At 45.9% G+C, this 21,775-nt stretch overlaps 1 protein-coding gene across 2 annotated transcripts in view; it reads left to right on the top strand.

Annotated features, from left to right (window-relative positions):
- The window catches only part of AATF (apoptosis antagonizing transcription factor), a 100,019-nt gene extending 78,884 nt beyond the window's left edge, over positions 1-21,135 (top strand). Inside the window, exon 12 of one of the 2 annotated variants that reach the window (XM_065897581.1) lies at positions 20,998-21,135. In XM_065897581.1, the coding sequence (XP_065753653.1) occupies positions 20,998-21,061 (64 nt within the window). In that variant the 3' untranslated portion in view covers positions 21,062-21,135. The remainder of the gene's footprint in view (positions 1-20,997) is intronic. The other variant, XM_065897582.1, reaches the window with a different exon arrangement.
- Positions 21,136-21,775: the final 640 nt, after the last annotated feature.

The following is a 21,775-nucleotide window of genomic DNA, read 5'->3' as shown; positions in this document are numbered from 1 at the left end:
CGGACTCTGAACCACTGTGCCACCAGGGAAGCCCCTCAACCCATTTTTATAGTTGTATCTATGGTAGAGTAGAACAAAGTTACAGATATGTCATCCTTGGTGTGCATATATGAATAGAGAATTCTTTATGATTTTGAAGTAGAGAAAGGCTTTGTAAGCATGACACGAAGGCCAGAAGCCACGGGGAAAGTACTAGTAGCCATGACTACATAAGAGTCACAGTGAAAAAGATACCAAAAACAGGGCTTCCCTGGTGGCGCGGTGGTTGAGAGTCCGCCTGCCCATGCAGGGGACACAGGTTCGTGCGCCGATCTGGGAATATCCCACATGCCACGGAGCGGCTGAGCCCATGAGCCATGGCCGCTGAGCCTGCGTGTCCGGAGCCTGTGCTCCGCAACGGGAGAGGCCACAACAGTGAGAGGCCCAAGTACCGCAAAAAAAAAAAAAAAAAAAAAAAGATACCAAAAACAAAGTTATAAATAAATGACAAACTGGGAAGAAAAAGTTCAGTGTAACATTACTGTGTAAGAATGCTATGGAAAGAGTTTTTACAGATCTCTAAGAATATCCCAATAAAAATAATGGGTAAAAAGCATGTCAACAAGCAAACTTAAGAGATCATAAAAGAAAAATCGCAACTGGCCAAAAATATAAAGACTGTCAATCTCATTAATCACATAAATGAATATTAAAATAATGAGATTTCATTTTTTTCTTATTAAATTGGAAAACATTAATAGAGTGATAATCACTAATGTCGATGGTGTGAGGAAACAGGCGCTTTCATTTACTGTTGTTAGGAATATAAATGGCAAAATCATTTTGGAGGGCTATTTGGCAATGTTTTTCAAAATTTTAAATGTAAATGTATCTGTTGACCCAGAGAAATCTCACTTCTAGGAGTTGACCTAAGGAGACCTAAGGAAATAGCAAGTTAGCAAATATTTTTGTATCAAGGATCTTTATTGCAACATTGTTTATAATGGGGAAAAATAAGAAACAATCCAAATGACCATCAATAGGGAACTAGTTAAAATAAATCACAGAAAATCATTCATTGAAGTTATAAGCAACTGTTAAAGGAGGAAGTGGAGCTGTACGTATTAACATAATGTTTAATGTAATAAGTAGGCTACAGAATACTATATCATAATCCTACTTTTGAGTAAATACACATGTATGATTGAAGAAAAAGTGGTGCCTTACAAAAAAATATACTGTCATGGAAAGATCTCCAGGTTATTTTGTTAACTAGAAAAAGAAACATCCATTTATGTAATATCGATTTATGTTTTTAAAATAAATATTAAGCTGTGTATGTATATGTATGTATGGATGTGTTACACATCAGTAATATTTAAAATGTTTACAGGGAAGGAACTGGGAGGAGGAAGGGGCAAAGGGAGATTTCCACCTTTTTTTGTTTCTCATACTTATGTTTTGCTCTAATTTCCTGCTATGAGGATGCATTCATATTAAGTGTCACTAAAAAAAATAAGCTCTGAAACAGTGTACACCAAACTCTTCACATGTTTATTGCTGGGCAGGGTGGAGTAGAAGACACATTTTATTTTCTAGTCTATTATTTCTGTAGTATTTGATTTTTTTTTTACAATAAACTTGTATTGCTTTTTATCAACAGAATAGGACATGTTCATTTTGAAAATTATATCTATAACATAAAGAGGAGGTGGGAAGGTCCTGATTTTCTCTGTTGAAGTATTACATAAATGAAAGAGCGTCTTTCCCTTAAGGCTTCTGCCCTGTGAGCCATTTGGATAAAACTGGCTTTTGAATACCCAAGTAGCTTCTGTCCCAGCCCACCCCTCCCCTTATTTAATCATGGTGAAAAATTACATAACAAAATTTCCAGCCCCCCCCCTTTTTTTTTTTTTTTTTTTTTTGCAGTACGCGGGCCTCTCACTGCTGTGGCCTCTTCCGTTGCTGAGCACAGGCTCCGGACGTGCAGGCTCAGTGGCCATGGCTCACAGGCCCAGCCGCTCCGCGGCATGTGGGATCTTCCCAGACGGGGCACGAACCCATGTCCCCTGCATCAGCAGGCAGACTCTCAACCACTGCGCACCAGGGAAGCCCCTCCAGCCCTTTTGATTTCTTATTCTCAGAGGCCACTCTACCTGTGGTTCCTAACATACCCAGGTCTGGAGAGAGAAGCCCTTCTCTTTCTGTGTCTTGGGTCCAATTTGTTGTTCCACACATGTGCCTAAGTTGGATTAATACCCAGTATTAATAAAGAGAGGAGAAGGGCGGAATCCCAGTATGGTTACTCATCCTTGAATCCCCCTTGTCCATTGTCCAGTTTTAGCTCAAATTTGGACTTGGTCAAATTGAATTGAGACTAGAACATAGCTCTCATTAAGGGAGAGAGAGCAGAGGTCTTTAACACAGGGTATTAAAATACCCTTAGTGGAGGAAGAAGTACTATCTGTAAAAGGATCTTTAGAAAGGTAGTGGCATCTTCATATTTCTGCTGATACATATTCTTTTCTAATGCTAGGAAATTTTCTCTTCAAGCAATATATGTTTTAAAAAGTCTTTTTAAATGCAGAGTAGCCCAGTTTGCTCCTGTATTACCAGATTTCCCTTTGGGGCATCTCTAGGTAAGCTTTGCATATGGATTTAAATGGCTTTACAGGCCCTCAGGTTTCCTTTGCTAGTGAAAGTGTCATGTGACCCCTGACACTTCTGCTGGTCCGGCATTAGGAGGTAGGCAGGTGGTTTCTATTGTAGGCCTGATGAACACTCCCAGTACTAGGAGGAGAGGCGTTGGTGGTATGGTGGTTAGCATAGCTGCCTTTCAGTACTGGGAGGAAAGAAAAGAAATTCAACTTTGCCCTTGTATCATGTGTTGCGTGCGAGAGAGGGGTTACCACGAGTCTAAAAAGGATTGCTGGCTTTGCTGGACCCTCAGGTACTCTTGGCACGGGGCAGCACATCTCCCAGAGCAGCTCCTGTTTGCCCTTCAGAGTCATCTGTGCGAAGAGGGCAGAAGTGTCATGTGATGCTGTAGAGGCAGAGTTATCAGTGGGCTGAGGAGGACAAAGGGCTTGATGTCTCATTGGCAGAGAATCCCTCTAAGCATATTGTCACCACTGAGAACAGGTCAGTGTGTTACTTGCATGATTTACAGGATTGCTGTTTACTTCTCTGACTATTGAAGTTATTCTAAGCTTATCAAGGACATTTTAGAAGCAGAGCTCACTTTACATGGTGTGAAAGCCCTGGAGTGCTGTTAGACTAGAGGGAGGGTGAAGTGAAAATTCAGGTGATCTTTTATTATGTTTCTAACAAAATGAATTTGTCGGTTGTGGAAATAATCATCTGGGGTTTTGCCTGTGTTTTTGAAAGACCCTCTGAGGCAGACTTTTAAAGAAGTTCGTTCTTTTTCATTTGCTGGGTAGATGTACGTCAGATAATAAAATGCTAGTGTGACAAGTAGGAGAAGTAAATTCTGAGTAAGACTCTGAGACAGGTCGAGATGTGTTCCTCAAAACTGGCCACGACCCCAGATTTGGGATGGGGAATGCTTACTCTGTCAGCGTGGGTTTTGTTGTCAGCACAAAACAGGTCCAAGTGGCAGCAGTCAGCCTGGTGCCTAAGAAAATTGGTGTTTGCCTTGCATTTACTGCTGCTTCAGAGAGCATTTATTAGATAAACCCAGTTCTGGTACTGTTCATTGAAAGGGTAGATTATTGTATTTTCCTAAGAAGCTTTTTTTCTTATTACAAAAATGATAGCAATATCAACATTTTGTAGGTACTCCATTCCTTTGCAAAGAACTTAAATTCTCAGTAGGAACAGCAAGAATTTTCATTTTAACCCCCACTCTCTGCCCCCAGGTAAAAAGCCACTTTCCCCTCTCCTTTTATAAAGCTACTGGCTTTAGAAAGAACAAGGAGAGAATCCTTTAAGATAACTGCTAAGCACCAAATACATTGTTGTTTAGCATCTGGAGTTTTAGAAATGTACAAATGTAATCCAGCCTTGTAAAGTGCTTTGTCAACATCACTGCCACCTTGTTCTTGAAGTGCCTCGGTACAATAGAATTCGTACAGGCAATTTATCATCCGCGTGCCATTTTTGTGTGTGGGTCTGCACCCTAAGTATGGGCACATTCTACCACTCTCCTGATGGTGTTCTGTTCTCCCTAATTGGTAATCCAGAGGTTACTTAGACCGTTTTTGATTCCCCGTTACCTACTTTACCCCCCCACCCACACACACCCTTTTTTATTAGCCATAATGCACTGAATCGTGGTGAAATAATCTGAGGAAGTTTGCTCAGCATTTGAGAGCACATCAGCTAATAACCCCAGAAATACCCTCCATAGAGCATTTTTCGTTGGTTAAAAACTTGAGAGCAAGAATGGTTAAGATATAGATGTTTTCTCTGGGGCTTCTTATCTCCTAAAAAGACACAGGTTGTTCTGACAGGTGAAACAAGCCCGAGCAAATATGCAACATTGATCTAATCAGCAGGAACGAGCTGGAAACTTGCACTGGTGCTGTCTTTCCCCAGCGTCATTAAAGGCTCCCATTACTCTTTTATTAGAGGTTCCCTCTCTTCCTTATCAGATTACAGAATGAACATAACTCATGGCAGTGATTTGATCTCTTGTTAAAGAGGATTACAGCTTTGCATTAACTCGGATTGACACAGTTTATAATTTGCTTGTTGATGCTCGGGAGGGCGGCATCACACGTTTGACCCCCCAGCAGTGCTGAAGGGAAAGGACCCCATATATCATCATTAAAGATGGCGTCCAGCACGGAGCGAGGGGGCCTGGGGCCTTCCTCCTCCAGAAACGTCAGAAAGGACAAAGAGAACGTTCTCAAGTTCAAACCTGACACTTGGGCCAGAGTTTTAAAATTTGATTGCAAAGAAAGCACTGCTCTCATTTCTTCCATATTTCCTGGTTCGCTGGTTTGCAGTCCTCACAGTTCTGAAGAATTTGCATTCTCAAATTCAAGCCTTGGTTCCAAGCAGGTTGTAGAGAGAGAAAAGCACATTTTCTAGAAAGAGATTGTAGATGCTGAACAGATAAATCTTTCCTCAGAATAGGGTTTCTTAACTATAGTGCTCATTTCTGCAGGCAAATTCCCATCATTTCTTCAAAAGATTGTGAATCTTATTCTTCTCCCAAAGGGATATTTCACATTCATTAAAGTGAATGTAAATGTTTCTCTTAAGGAATTATTATTTTTAAGTTTTTGTATTCTATTATTATTGTCTTTTAAAATGTAATCTTATACTGTATTAGTCACAATGAAGTAACTTGCAAGGAGGTAGGCAGCAGCTAATGTTTTTCACCTGAATTTAGATTAGTTGTCCATTCATATTATGAATACATTTCCCACAGTGATCACTGAGCCACCTGAGCAGCTTGGGTTGCTAAGATGTGCAGATCATCTCAGTTTTTGTGTTCATCCTTTGCTCTGATTTATCCACCCTAAGTCTGCCACCCTATTTCTGACTGGCAGTGAAATGGCATGGAATGATAACTTCATATTCCACTTATTATTATTATTTTATTTTTTATTTATTTATTTTTGCGGTACGTGGGCCTCTCACTGTTGTGGCCTCTCCCGCTGCGGAGCACAGGCTCCAGACGCGCAGGCTCAGCGGCCATGGCTCACGGGCCCAGCCGCTCCGCAGCATGTGGGATCTTCCCGGACCGGGGCATGAACCCGTGTTCCCTGCATCGGCAGTCGGACTCTCAACCACTGCGCCACCAGGGAAGCCCTATTATTATTTTTTTGGATCTCAGTTCCTTGACCAGGGATTGAACTCGGGCCACAGCAGTGAAAGCCCGGAATCCTGACTACTAGGCCACCAGGGAACTCCCTCAGATTCCACTTACTGAACATTTACTGTACGTCAGACACTGTTCTAAACTCTTCATACATATTTTCATTCGGTCCTTATGAGAAACCACTAAAGTGGTTGACATTATCTGTGTTCTATGATAAGAATACTGAGGCAGAGAGCAATTGAGTAATTTGCCCAAGACAAACAGCAAGTTTGTAGGGGAGCTGGTTTATGCATCTGGGAGTGTGGCTTCTGACCCCTGCCTCTGTTTTCAAGAAATCAGCAAGCTTATTTATTTTATTTATTTTTGGCTGTGTTGAGTCTTCGTCGCTGCGCGCGGGCTTTCTCTAGTTGTGCTGAGCGGGAGCTACTCTTTGTTGCGGTGCGCGGGCTTCTCGTGGTGGCTTCTCTTGTTGCAGAGCACGGGCTCTAGGCGTGCAGGCTTCAGTAGTTGTGGCTCGCGGGCTCAGTAGTTGTGGCTCGCGGGCTCTAGAGCGCAGACTTAGTAGTTGTGGAGCACGGGGCTAGTGTGAATCACTGAATTTCCAGGCCTGCTCTTATGGTTACACCATTCTTTGATTCCAAAGACCCTAAACCTCATAATTAGCTTTGAAATCTGGTCCAGTGTATTCAGTCCATTTGCTCTTGACAGTTCTCTTTCTTCCGGATTCAGGTGCCTGTCACCTTCTTTCCTTAGAGACTACATTTTTCCCGTATAATAAAAACAAAAGGGACTTCCCTGGCAGTCCAGGGGTTAAGACTTCGCCTTCCAGTGCAGGGGATGCGGGTTCGATCCTTGGTCGGGGAACTAAGATCCCACATTACCTCAAGGCCAAAAAACCAAAGCATAAATCAGAAGCGATATTGTAACAAATTCGATAAAGACTTTAAAATGGTCCACATCAAAAAAAAGAAAAAAAAAATTCTTGGGCTTCCCTGGTGGTGCAGTGGTTAAGAATCCACCTGCCAATGCAGGGGACACGGGTTCGAGCCCTGGTCCGGGAAGATCCCACATGCTGCAGAGCAACTAAGCCCGTGCGCAAAACTACTGAGCCTGCGCTCTAGAGCCCGCAAGCCACAACTACTGAGCCCATGCTCCTAGAGCCCGTACTCAGCAACAACAGAAGCCACCACGATGAGAACCCTACACATCACAACGAAGAGTAGCCCGTGCTCTCCGCGACTAGAGAAAGCCGGCGTGCAGCAACAAAGACCCAATGCAGCGAAAAATGAATAAATAAATAAATTTATTTTAAAAAAATCTTAAAAGCAAAAACAACATTCTTATGGAAGAAAATACTGAAAGCACAAAGGAAATTCATGTTATCTGCTACTGGGAATTGAATATTATTACTACTACTAATATATTTTCTTACAGAACTTTTTGTGTGTATATTTTTTAAAGATATATTCATATATGTTTGAATCCCTTTTTCTAGTTAACTTTATATTATAAGCATTTTAATACCATTAAATATTTTAAAGACATCTTAATGACTTTATAATATTCAATTATGGAATATTCTTAGACGTTTAGGTTATTTCTGATTGTTTTTATTTCTCTTTAAGGAATACTGCAGTGAACATATTTGTATAGAAATCCATGTTTTAGGTTTTGCTTGTATCTTTAGAATAGGTTCTAAGGAGTAGAAGGGTAATCCTGGGTCAAAGGCAAAAACTAAAAAATTTTTTTTTATTGCAGTATAGTTGTTTTACAATGTCGTGTTAGTTTCTGGAGTATAGCAAAGTGATTCAGTTATATATGTGTATTCAGTGGTTCGTGATAGGTTGTACTGATTTACGTCCCCGCTCCCCCCACCTGAGGCTCATGTCATTTACCTTTGCTGATATGGAGAGTTCAGTAACAGTGACACTTTACTGAGGCCCTACAGTGCGCTAGGCACTGGGCTAAGTATCTAATGTTTATTTTCGCATTTAATCATAGCCTTGAAGAGTCTGTATATTTATTAATCATTTGTATTGCTGTTTTTATCCTTTGTCCCATTTTTTCTTTGAGTTTAATTTTTCTTTGCAGTTTGTGTGAATTCTACATATTATGATTATGTACCATATTTCCTATTTTTTGTAGCTCTCCCCGTTTGCTCACCTGTTGGTATTAACGATCTTTAGTGGTCATGTGTAAGTTTTACTTTTTATGTGATCTAATATATAACACCTGTTTCTTAGGAGTGTTTTTCATTGCTTTTATACTTAGGCACTCCCTCCTGGATCCCAGGATGAACTGTTCACTGATATTTTCTCCTGCTTTTTTCTGATTTCTTACTTTTGGTCTGCTTGGCACTTTATTTTCGTATATCATTCAGTGGTCTCTACTCTCCAGTCCTACGGCTTCTTTGTGAGCCCAGATTTTTTTTCTTCCCACATAGACTGTTAACACCAACAGCCTCTTGACCACCCCCCCTCGTCTGATTTAATTAGTTCTGTGCATCATTGCCAGATTGCACCTTCCTAAAATACCACTTAGGAAATGCTATTCCTTGTCGCCTACAGCGTAAAAGCCATACTCGAACCTGCCACTCAAGGCCTGCAGTGATTTGTCATCCTGCTACCTTTCTCTCCTCATCACCTGGTTTGGTGTGCACTTTCTTTGTGCTGTCCTGCGGGCCCCTGAGGTCCCAGGACACACTCCCTCCTCCTCCCGCTTGTGTCTCTTAATTCTGCTCATGGGAACTGGAGCATCTCCTCACCCCTGCCCTGTCTGCATCCTTTCCTTTTGCAGGGTTTGTAGTCCTTGGTACACATCAGCCTTTTCAGAGAGCCTTTAATGGTTCCCTACCCGCGACTGAGGTGTGGTTCTTTTGTCCTTGAACCCCCCCCTTTTTTTTTTTGCGGTACACGGGCCTCTCACTGTTGTGGCCTCTCCCGTTGCGGAGCACAGGCTCTGGACGCGCAGGCTCAGCGGCCATAGCTCACAGTCCCAGCCGCTCTGCGGCATGTGGGATCTTCCCGGACCGGGGCATGAACCCGTGTCCCCTGCATCGGCAGGTGGACTCTCAACCACTGCTCCACCAGGGAACCCCTGTTTTATTTGTTACTCTCTAACAGTACTTATTACGGTTCACAAAAACACTTATTCGGGTTTTTTACTTGCTAAGAATGCTTCATTTATAAGTCAAAGTACAATAGTATGCGTATGTTTACTATAATCCTGTGTTTGGTATTATCGAGTTAGATGACTTAGAGAGATTTTAGTAAAAATGTATGGTATTATACTCATACATTTGCAATAATATATTTTGATTCCAATTGAATCCTGCCTTACTTACTGTATAGCATTTTTGTAGCAGAAGTTTTATTTTCAGAACAATTTAAGTCTTTTCCCAGTTGATGTGAGCCTTCTCTGGGCTAGAGAACTGACTTGGGATCCTTGAGCATCTGTTCTGCCCCAGCTCACAGACAATGTGACCTTGAAGAAATCTTGTCTCTGGGCCTTAGTTTCCTTCTTTATAAAGTGGAAATAGTCCTTTTTGCTCATTAGATTCTTGAGAATGAAATGTTCTTTGTAATTTTTTTGTTTCTGAGAAGGACTGTTTTAATGATATCTGTACAGATAGGTAAATAAACAAAATTTACATTTTCCCATGTGTACATATTATGTCATTGTCCCTTTGCCTGCAACGCAGACATACCCATTTCTGTGCAAACCTGAGAAGAGTTGGCTGTGGGTCTCCTGTCTGAAGTGCCTTTAAAGGCCTTCAGCTTATGAGTCTGTTGCTTGTAAGCAATTTGCTGGTAAGATTATTTTTGCAAACAATCCCTATAAGATGAATGAACAAAGGCTTCTTGCCTCTTTTACTAAAATCTCTCCAAGTCATCTAACTCTAATATACAGATCTTCATCGATTTACAGTGGGGTTACATCTCGATAAACCCCTTGCAGGTTGAAAATAACGTAAGTCGAAAATGCATTAAATACACCTAAGCTACTGACATCACGCCTGACCCTCGCCCACCGTAACCGTGCTCAGAACACTCACATTAGCCTACAGTTGGGCAGAATCATCCAGCACAAAGCCTATTTCATAACAAAGTGTTGAGTGTCTCATGTCATTGATCGAATACTCAGAGTGAACAACGGGAGGGCTGTCTGGGCACAGAGTGGTTGTCAGTGTGTCGGTTGTCCACCCCTGTGATCGTGTGGCTGACCGGGGGCTGCCCTGCCCAGCATCACAAGAGGGGATCTGCCGCACATCCCCGGCCTGGGAAGAGAAGAGGTCACAGTTCAAAACTGGAAGTACAGTTTCTAATAAGTGCACATTGCTTTTGCACCATCGTAAAGTGGAAACATCTTGAGTCGAGCCGTTTTAAGTCGGGGACTGTCCGCACTTTGCTCTGTTCCCACGGCACTCTGTACACGGCAGTTCACCGGCAGTGCAGACCCTAATCAATTACTCTGCGGGCTCTGTCTCCACGCGAGGATGTCGCACCGCCTGAGAGCCGGCGCCATAGTTTGTTCTTCGCTCCTGGCGAAGAACATTGGAAAAGCCCTAGAAATAAGGAGAGTCCAGCTCCGGGACTTGTCATGCTCAGTCCTTTACTTAGAGAGTTTTGGAGGTCTTTTAACTTAGGATGAACCCTGGGAAAAGTCTTTCAAGAACACTCTTGTATTGCAGTTGCTCCCAAGAGTGTACACCACAAACTTGTATCATACTGTCGGTTTTCTCCTGCCCATCTTGGCTGTGATAACCATACCAGGTTTGGTTTCTGGTGGCCCTTCTACAGATTTCTAGTTACTGTGGAAACATGGAGTGTTCAGAAAGGGCTCTGTGATGACCAGTTCTCATTGTAGGACAGCATTTTTGGAATGCTCTCAGGATTTGTTTGGTTTAAGAAGAGGACATTTCTGGAATGGCTCCTGTATGTGCATTAACAAGGCATAATAGTCCTTGGTTTCCTTTTGTAATTTTTAGTGTTGGTATTAAGTGTCACAGCAAAAAAGCATATTTAGATAAAAGGCATTGCCTGAGTGTACTTTGAGTTCCAGGTGCTAGGAAGCGGGGCTTTTGTAATGGGGAGCTGTTACTAACTACCCTAGAAAGGAGGTCTTGAATGAGCCAACCACACCTTGTGTTTTATCCATTGTCTTCCTCTGGGGAGCAGAACACTTTGTAAACATTAACTCTTTTACCCTCTGGGCACCTCCACTTAAAAGGTAAATAAGACTGAAGGCTCTTTCTTCTCCAATATAGATGAGGAAACGTCAGCCCAGAGAGGGAAATTACTGGATCCGAGGAAGGGGAGGCGTTCTGGCCTGGGGTGTTGGGAGTCCGCACTGTGGACCAGGCAGCCTAGTGGCCGCTGGCACCCAGGAGCCACCCCTTTCTGCTTCCCGGAGGTGGGTGGGGGTTGGGCCTTCTGTGGCGCGTGTAATGTGAAAGGCTGCAGAGAGGAGCAGCTGTTCTTCAACGCTCCGTGCTCCTCTAAAAGGAGGGACAAATCAATACACATTTTCTCCTGCCGGCGCTGGCGGAGCTCAGCCTCCTCGTCCTCGCCCAGCTCTCCATCCTGCAGGGGAGGCACAGCAGGGCAGCAAAACAGAGTCACCAGCTTCCAGGGGCAGAAACGCAAACCACTCGTTTTGCACAGAGCAGCCAGGCTTTTAAAAACCAGTCCCATAACTGGCCGAGGTCATCAGATTGCTGACTTAAGCGACTCTGGTGAACCGAGGTGCGTGGGTGGGGGGTGGCCCTGTTGCAGACACCGGGAAGCTGAGGGCTCCTGGGCACTCCTCCTGGGGACAGGTGCCCTGGCAGGTGTCTGGGAGAAACCTTTTTTCCAAATTTCTCTCCTCTGATTTACGGTGGAGAGGAGGAAGTTCTTTGAAGGAAACCATTAAAAACCAAGAAAGAGTGACAGATGGAGGGCATCAGTTTGCATTCTATCCATTAATGTAAGTGAACTGTCCAAACAAGATCCCTATCTCAGGGAGGATTTTATTTTTTAATCAGAAAATGTGATGTTGGTACCTATAACTTTGTAGCTTCCTGCCATTAAACAGTTAAGTGTTGGACATGAAAAACAGAGAATCTGCTGCCATGATTAACAAAGGTAGTTTAGGTGGCAGAATCATCCTGCAGGGCCTGGTGCTGTCAGTGGCCAGTTTATTGGAGTCGGACGCAGTGCCAAGGTGGGGACGTGGACACTCCGGCTGTAGGCGGCTTTTGCACCCAGGAGACGGGCAGGGCTGAGAGCCTTGGATGAATTGGCCAGGGGAGGGGTCGAGAGAGAAGGGAGGAGGGCCTAGAACAGAACCCAGGACAAGGGCTGTGGGAGGAAGATAAAGAAGACCAAGAGGGCAGAACAGAAACAGAACGGGGGTGGTCGCACCCTGGGGGGAGCGTGTGGATGGTGGCCTTTGTGTCCGGCAGGCTGAGCCCAGCCCGGGGCTCGGCCGCCCAGAGGTACTGCCGGTGTTGTGTGCTTGGTAGTTGCTGCTTTTATGTTCGGATTCGGACTGGGTATTTTTGGTAAAGTTAGTCCTCCAATATATCACCAGAAGTAATGGAATGCCTTGCTTAAACTCTGTGGGTTGAGGACAGATATCCTTGTTGATTTCTGTGTGTTTTGACCCCCTCGGAGTAGCCTTAAACTGGAGCTGAGAGAAGCGTCATAGGCCCGCTCCCGCCCGGCCCTGGGTCGTTGGGCAGAGGTCCTGATAGGGATACAAATGTAACTCAGTGTCAGCCTCCCTTTCCCTGGGGTTGAAGGAAGTGATTCACGTCTAAGCAGCGAAGCATCCCCTGGCTTTTAACAGGAGCTGTTAGAGGGGCTGCTGTTTAGACAAGGAGCTTCATCTTCCTGAAGCCAGCACTCACAAAGTCACAAACACAACACCGGCCAACTCTATTGCCAGCATCGCGGGGGCTTGGCGTTAATATTAAACATCGCCAGCAAGGCAGAGAGCTCCACAGCCCAGCCACAGAATAAAAATAAATAAAAGTAAAGAGAAGACCCCGCTAAAAGCGGTGAGATGATTTGTCGTCTTTCCTTTGTGAGGCCATTTGTCTTCTCTCGCGTCAAATCTGTTATAAAACAGTCAAACTGTGAAAGTGGAAATCATCCCAGGAATATGGAATATTAATGCACAGGAGAGGAGGCGACATCCCTTTTGTCAGCAGTCCCTCCCACCCCCCTCCACTTTTTTGCAAGTCCCACCAAGGTAAATTATTTTTCTTTAAAAGAATTTGAAAGACTTGAAACTAGTGGTAGGGATGATGGAAGTTTCAAGTGTTTTTCTTCCTTGTGTAAGTGGAGTGAATTTGTTAACTGGCTTGGGAGCAAGGAGGGAGCGCAAGTGGGGAGCAAACCTTTACAGATTCACCCCTCGCTCCCTCTCACCTCTCCTTCCTCCTCCCAGCCATTCAGTTCCTTTGTTTGGGGCCTGAACCTGCATCTTTGAACATTTATAAATCTTGAGTCGGTCTGATCTTTAGGAGACGGCCAGAGGCCGTGTCATCATCTGTAATTTAAAGCTGTAGGGCTAAAAGCATTTGCAGAGGTTTGAAGGACCTGGTTCTGACCTGACCAAAGGAGCGAAATGGAACAGACCTTCCCGAGTCTCCTTCAAGCACTGGGGAGGATAGCGAGGAGAGCAGACACTCTAGGTAATTTATGGCCACAGTTTTCTGGGAGCCTTGCTAGTTGCCTGGTCCACTGAGAAAGGCATCGTGTGCTGCCACCTTGTGGCAGATTTGGGCAACTGCGGTGGGCTGCCTTGGAGCTTGTGAAGAGTTGAGCCTGGTTCTGATGGGAGATTTGCCTTGCGTCCAGATTTAGGTAATTAGTGATAGGTGAGGGCATTCTCTGAGTCACTATTACTTTGCTAACTTGATCCAGTTAAGAAATAAGACCTCAGTAAGAGAAGGTCGCTTTCTTCTCTTTTCACGTTTCTTGGTTGTGTATGTGTGTGATTTTTTGGTATGCAGTTGTGCCGACGTTTCGGGAGAGAAGCCCGAGACCCACTTATTGTTAAGTGCTGGCCTTTCGGCTGCATTCAAGAATTCAGAGTCTTCTACTCATAGTTTTTTTTTTTACGTCATCCTATGTGATGCTCCCTCCTTACAGGACGTACTTCTGTCCCTTCGCCTGCATTGTCTTCCTCACAACGCAGGCTTCCTGAGAGATGAAGGCCTGGAGTGGGGGCCCTGCCTCTGATCCCGCTGCTGTGATGTACATGCGGCCGCCAGGACCAATGTAGTTCCCCTCTTAGGTCATAGAAACAGTTCTCAGGCATCTTTCTCTCGCCTGTAAAGTCTCTGATACAGAGTAGAATGGATTAGGGTCAGAGGAAGCAGAAGGAATGAAAGGTTAAGGGAGGTGCGGTCTTATCTCTAGTATTTGGGGAGCAGACCTCAAAGCAGCCAGAAGGTTAGGTTGGGAGGACCCCTTGGTTTGGTGCCAAGTGATGACTGGCAAGATATCTTTTTCAGTTGGCACTTGGGATGCCCTGGGCACGTTGGCAGGCAGAACAGAGAGACTGGAAGCTCTGTGAGGGCAGGAAAGGACGAGCTGAGAACAGAGGAGGTGGTAGAGCTCGCCCCGCGCACCTGGGCCGCCTGGACTGTCCAGACACGTGGGTGTGGGCTCGGAGAGCGAGGGCCTCCCCGTCAGCTCTTCGGCAACCTGGAGGACTCCGAGGGGTTCCGCCAGGCCAGCAGGAGAACTCCAGCTCTGTCGTAGCGGGAATGGAGTGAACTGTTTCTTTTCACCCAGAAGAGACCAGATTTAGTCAGGGGAAGGCAGCAGTGCTTGAAATGCTGCCACGGGGAGGATCAAGGAGCTGTCCGTCCTGACTCTGGAGGACTGGGCTGTGGGAGGGGTCCCAGAGCAGCGGAGGGGTGCCCGGCGAGAGGGAGGACACTGCCACCTCTCCGAGCGGAGGGGGCTGTCCAGACAGAGTTAACTGATACATTCACCTTCCCCACGCAGGTTCTGCTGCGTCATTCTTGTCTCTGTAATACTACGAAAACCTAGCACAGCAAATAGGCATTCCTGTGTATTTTATGAATTTATTATACCTTTGTGTTATACTTTGAGGCCAGGGACCATCCTCACCTAATACACATATATAAGCTTCTACAGCACTAATAAGTAAAATGTTTTCCGAACACAAACGTGAAAAAAAGCATGCGTCAGTAACATTGCCAATGATCTTTAAAAGTACATCTGCAGGGCTTCCCTGGTGGCGCAGTGGTTGAGAGTCCGCCTGCCGATGCAGGGGACACGGGTTCGTGCCCCGGTCCAGGAAGATCCTACATGCTGCGGAGCGGCTGGGCCCGTGAGCCATGGCCACTGAGCCTGCGCGTCCAGAGCCTGTGCTCCACAATGGGAGAGGCCACAGCGAGAGGCCTGCGTACCGCAAAAAAAACAAAAGTACATCTGCAGTCAGCAACCACAGTGGTCAGTGTGAGTTTCTGTTCTTGCTGTGTCTGTACTGACTCCCAGGTATTCGGGTTTCGTCAAGGTTCTGCTGGATACGAGTGCTGCTGGAATTGGAGCCCTTAGTCTCACTTTCCCTTTGTGTGTTTCGTCACCCTTGGATTCTCAAATGTATGTCTAAGACATCAAGTTCCGCAGAAGCACGCAGCACAGGCCCCTCGGGTGTGCAGGGAAAGGGAGGGGATTATGGGGGAGGGAGGCCCCCTTCCCCCGCACACTCTGGGATGTGTCTTGTATATTTAGGAAGGACAACTCCCCCCCAGTGAAGCAACTAATGAACAATCTCAAATTAATCAAGGACAAATTCTGTGTATAGTTTTAATCAGGAAAGCAGCGATATTGTTTCTACGGGCACACGCTGAAATCCCTGCATATCTTACTTGCTTGAAGAATGGGATGTATGTACTTTTGGAGGCTGTGCAGGTTTCTTTAGGGAGCGGTGGCCTGGCTGCTTTCTCCCTGCTGTCTGCTCGCCTTTGGCCACAGGGCCAGGTGGGTGCAGTGTGGGGGTATCCGGGCCAGAGGAGGGGGAGGAGGAGTGGGGTGTCTGGGGCGAGGCCTGCGTGGCTCCTTCAGTCCCACGCCCCCCGCACAGGTCCTCTGCAGGGTTCAGGTGCTGCTTTGTAGTGTCTGCCCCGATGATGGCGTGAAAGCCCCTGGTCTGTGTCACGGTCAGTGAGGAGTGCACGTGGCTGGACGGCACCGTGACGCACGTCCACCACGTTTCGTTTAGGGCTGCTTCAAACCTCGCCCACCACTCAAGTGATGGCATCTCACAGCCAGCTCTACTGGGCGCGCTTAAGTCTCTTCACAAGAGTCACATAATAAATAAGCTGAATCCCAGTACACACACACACACACACACACACACACACACACACACACACTCTGTCTTTATGGAAGATGGCTGCTAATCCATGATCATTTTTTTCCAGAAACAGGTTTTATGATAATATAGTAAAAATATTAAATTAGAAAATGCCTCACTAAGGGTTATAAAACCTTACTACATTAGAGATAGGTAATTATCCCCTCTATAGCCTAAATGACAGTTTAAAAGAAATAAAAATGTTAGTGCTCATTACTTGCTTTTGTAGGTTGCAATAAAGGGTAAGTTAAATTTTAATTCAAGGAAGAGCCCCTGCTATCGACCTTCTACCTTAGGTCCAAGTCCTGTTAATTACTCTGTAGGTTATTCTCCCGCATGATACCCCCATTAATACATTTTCTATATTGAGGCCAGGAGTGTGGGGGGAGGGTGACGGGTGGGGGGGAAGGCCTTTCAGTTCAGTGATTCAAATCTTGATTCTTAATGTGATAGGGAGCAGGAATTATATATTTAGAAAACCAGCTTCATTATGCATAGCCTTAAGGGCACCTCAGGTATTAAACTGTGCGCTTACCCTGGAGAGTCGGATGGGGATGAGGTTAGCCTAAGGACCGAGAGCTCAGCTTCTCTGGGTGGCTCAGTCCCGGTTAGGAAGGGTGCTGCAGGGGAGCATGCTTCGTGCAGCAGAAGGCAGTCCGACCCTCTGTCCCATGGTGGCTTTTCATTACCTAGTTCCGCTTTTAGTTTTGTGTTCCTGCCTTGGGATGGGATAGGGATAGGGATATGGACGCATCCTGTTTCTTTCCAGGTGCCTCCCTCTCCCCTGAGTACTGACCCCAGGTCTAGCATCTGTCTGGGTTTGGGGCAACGCTCAGGACGACCTCCGCCTCAGTCTTCCTCCTGGGCCGTGCAGAGATCTTCCTACCGGAAAGGAGACACAGAGAGACGGCAGGAATCAAATTTCCAGCTCTTTGCTGAGAGGCTCTCAGTAGCCCTGCCTGAGAGCCTGCCCGAGCTGGAGCTGCCAGCTCTCCTTCTCCCTCGCCTTTCACAGTTGTCCTCTCCAGACACGAAGCCCCTCCTTACCCTGACATGGGACGTTACTCTGGAGTGGGGAACCTCACAGAAGGACCGGTCAAAATACGGTGTAGGGATTGCGACCGGCCGTGACCCAGGACTGGGTAACAGAGCCCTGCCGGTCAGGTGGCTTCCAGGTCTTTATTCTCAGCAAAATTGCAGGAGAACCCAATTGAGTTGTCAGCTGGTAGATCATTAAAACTAAGTTTTGGTGGTAGATCACTCTGTGATTGGGGGGGGGGGGTGGTTAATTCAGAAGGAATTAAAAGAATTGAGTATCATTGCTATAACAAAACTCTCCCATTCCCACGTCTGCTTGTTTGTGTGGCAAGGTTTCTCATCACTTCTGTCTACAAAAACTAAAAAATAGGAATAGAATTGGTACTGAACCCGCTTTCATTCTAGCAATAAATTATATTCATCCATGGAATGGGAATGGAGGGGAAAGCCTCACCCATATCATTGAGGGATAATTTCCAGTAACATTTTACATATTTATGTATATTAAAATTTTACCAAAATTATACTACATTTTATTATATTGTTATTGTATATATCAGTTGTATCCTAATAATAATTGTAATGATAGCACAGTCCAGAAGTAATTTTTAAAAATTACTTAGAGCCTTATGGTCCCAAGAAATTAAAATATTTCAACTTTTCAAATTTCAAAAAGTGTTTCAATTTGCATACTTATTTTTGTGGCCAAGAAGTATGATAGTGTGATCAATAAAAGACTTTCAAGCATAAAACAATTATATTAGGGGAAAAATCAGATGGAAATATAAGTTTAAAAAGAGATAGATGCTATACATTTTCCAAATTAAAGAGTTTGTTTATGTGTTGTTTAAGTGAGTGATGATGGGTATCAGATCAGTATGGCATATAGATTCCATTGGGTGTATTACAAAAGGGATGTAAGAGTTATTTTAAAAGTTGGTATTCACAGATTTGTGGTAATTATATCCTTTGTGACTATTAACTTCATCAAGAAAAATTTTACATGTCAACTTAAAAATGTGTGCAGGGGCTGCGGGATTTTGTAGAGTTCTGTTAGGGGGTACGCAGAGAGGCTCGAGGACCAGACCCTGGACCCCACCCTTCGTGGCCGTGGTTTTCCCAGCTCTGTCCCCGGCGGGTCCTCCGCAGGGTGAAAGAGGGGCTGGGGCCTAGCTGAGCAGCCGGAGTCTGGGGGTCTTCATCCTGGTGGTGCTCCTGGACCCCAGGAGGGTCTGCTTTGTTCATCTCTAGAGTTCTTAGAGTTGGGGCTGAGGGGGATGGAGGCGGGGGAAGAGGGGACGGGAACAGAAAAGTCGCTTAGGAGGCTGGCACCGCATTCTGGGTGAGAGATGGTAAGATCTGAAATAATGGAGCCTGGAGGAGCAGGCAAGTTTGAGATACTTTGAAGGTAAAAATGGTCACTGATTGGTGGTCATGGGTGAGGAAGACTTCAAGTTGAAATTGCTTGGGGATTCTTAGATTGGAATAATCCCTTGCTCATATTCTCTCTCTTCTGTAAAGCTACTTTAAGAACGCAGACCACTCGGCTTTCCAGGTTGCTTTGCCATGAACAGCTGCATCTTTGTCAGCTTTGTCCACCTGAGTGTGAAATGATGTTCTATCAAAACATGGGTTTCAGCATTTCCCTCTCAGCTCCTGACACGTGAACCCTGCTGCGGGCAGTAACTGCCGCCTTAGCCCAGGCGGTTTGCTGATGTCACCGCGTGGAGAGGAAGCATTTGCTCAGTGGTAATGATGGGCTCTGGTGCAGGCGAGCACTGGGAAGGCGAGGCTGGGAAGGGATGATTGTGAAGGGCTAAATGGCATGGTGCCTCTGCAGCTCCCTCTTATCAGATGTCGCAGCCTTAAAGCCACACTGTCCTCTTTGTCATGGCGACTCTCCCCTTAACACCATTTAATTTCTTTGTGGAAATGGCTAGAGAGACTTGTACTTTTTGGCAAGTAGGCAGGCCATCGCATGATAAAGTGACACCCGGACAGGGCATCGCTGTCCTTTATGTGATGGAGCTGGTGATTTGGCAGCCACTGCCTCTGGAAGGGAGGCTGCCTGCCTCTCATTTGCATGTGGTCTGAAGCTGCCTTCCGCCTTAGTACGCGTGTGTCCGGGGCCTGGCCAAGGCTGAGCCAGGCAGATGTGTACAGCTCAGGAACAAAAGAGACCCTGGAGCTCCGGGTGAACCTGCATCCTTTGTTTATAGGTCCAGGGGCACGATGGTCGGCTGAGGGCACCAGCAAATTCTTGCAATAAAATTCCTGTAATAATACAGGAGACCCACTGTCTTCTGGCTGCACGTTCCCTGCCTGCCACGTCGTCCCCAGCATGATAAGGTTTGTTTATATCCATGGCTTCTGTGGTTCCTTCTTTAAGACTTTTCCCTTTCAAAAAGTTTTAATATGCTATTCCTATTGCTGGGTTTTCTAATTATAATGTCTCTTTTGGTACACACCACTATAGTAAGGTGACTTCAAAAACAGACTTGTAAGTTTTTGTGTTGGAGTCTGGCTGGACCAAAAATAGCTGTTTGAAGGGTGGGGTTTTTTTTGTCTTCTGTTTTGTTTTGAAAATCAGATTTGCTGATGATGACTCTCAGATGATGAGAGCGGTTCTGTTAGGAAAAGCCTGTTTTCCTAACAAGGAGGGCAGGCTGTAGATCTTGAAAACATAAGCAGAGCAGGCACAACTTTCTCCGAGGAGGTCGTTTACTCGCTGGTCCGTGGCCTTCGCCCAGGTGCCTGCCCTCCTTCCCCGAGGGCACGGGCGTGGTCCCCGCCTCCCTGTGGGTTTGACCTGCTTGGACCCTCCTGGCTCCTGGCATCTCCGCAGGGAGACTGCCCTCTATCCAGAGAAGTGCTCTGGAGCTGCGGGATCGGTGCTGGTGCTGGGAGGGCCTCGCCCGCCCCGACAGGTGCCTTTGGCCAGGTGGTGGTGGAAACAGAGGTGGCAAGTGGTCACTTACTTCATTTTCAGGGACGCAAGACCCTGGCATGTTAGGGTTTTTTTTTTTAATGTCATACCCAGCTTTAGAAATAAATTAGCCAATCGAATTATTTATTAGATGGAGAACAGCGGAAGGGCCAGGGCGTGGGGAAGACCCTTGGCGCCCGAGCAGCTGCGCGTGTGCTGGTAATTGGAATGTTGTTGCTGGGTCATTTTCATTGTTTTTCAAGTACTGCCAAGTGCAAGAAAATGTATGAAAACTGAATTATATCCCCTACATCCCATGTCTGATTGAATCCTCCTCATGTGGCAGTCTCATACATCCTATTAAAATATTCAATCTTGTTTTCTTACTTGAAGAGCCTGTGTGTAAAGGGCAAACTTATAGAAAACTCGTTCCCTGGAGACAGGTATCCAGCCACTCTGGACTATTTACATATTCTGCTGTTTGGCCGCTTCTAGGTTCCTGCCCTCCTTCGTATTTGCGAATAAGAGCTGCGGGATGCATTTTTAATTATGTGGCTGTGTTTCCAATTGAAGAATTAGACTGGGGTATTTCCCAGCTTCTTGGTTCTTTTGTTTGTTTGTTTGTTTGCGGTATGCAGGCCTCTCACTGTTGTGGCCTCTCCTGTTGTGGAGCAACAGGCTCTGGACGTGCAGGCTCAGCGGCCATGGCTCACGGGCCCAGCCGCTCCGCGGCATGTGGGATCTTCCCGGACCGGGGCACGGACCCGTGTCCCCTGCATCGGCAGGCAGACTCTCAACCACTGCGCCACCAGGGAAGCCCCTTTTTTAACCTTGAAAAGTTAACCAACGTGTTAACCAGTTTGTTTTGTTTGTCTTCCAGGACAGAGCTGTATCGATCTCTTTTTGGCCAACTCAACCCCCCTGACGAAGGCCACGGGGACTGACGGCGCCCATCTCCCTGTGGCCTGGGGCCTGAGGCGGGACCTCCGCACACCCAGCCCCACATAGAGGAACTCGGGAAATCCCGGGAACGTGTGCTGTTCAGAACATGGGCCTGACGAGTGCCCGGAAACCTGGAATCCAGCATCTGTGTCACCGGTGCGTCCGTGTGCAAAGGGCTCGCCCCCCATGGCCTTGAACCACCACAAATAAAGAGTGTTTTTCCTGTCGCCGCCGCTGCCGCGCGCTCGGTTCCTTAAGCAGCACAGAGTGAGTGATGTGGCGTTCCCTCAGGCTGACAGGTTCTTTGGGAAGGTTTTCATTGTTTTCCCAGCCAAATGGCCTTCTTTCACAATATAAAATACTTCACGGAAGGAATAATCCTAGGGTAGATGTGGCTTTCGGGGTGAGTCGCGTTTAGCGACTGATTGCAGCTGTGAGGAGCAGGGAGCCCCCCAAAACCTGTCAGCTCCGCCCCAGAGGCGTTGGAGCTTGGAGGCATCTGCCTATTCGTTGCTAAATACAGATCTCTGACTTCTTGTTTCCTCTTTTCACCCATAAAGATTCTTCCAGAGTCCTTTTCCATTCTCACCATTCCTAAATCACTTTATTGAGATTAGCTGTGGTGTAAATCTAGCAGGGGGAAATGATTCACTTGTTTTTCATCCGAAAGGTCAAAAGCTGGAAATTAAATCCCCATAAGGGGGATTTATTGGCCT

This window comes from Phocoena phocoena, chromosome 19, assembly GCF_963924675.1.
Source record: "Phocoena phocoena chromosome 19, mPhoPho1.1, whole genome shotgun sequence".
Taxonomy (NCBI): Eukaryota; Metazoa; Chordata; class Mammalia; order Artiodactyla; family Phocoenidae; genus Phocoena; species Phocoena phocoena.
This window is presented reverse-complemented; position numbering and strand designations above follow the sequence as displayed.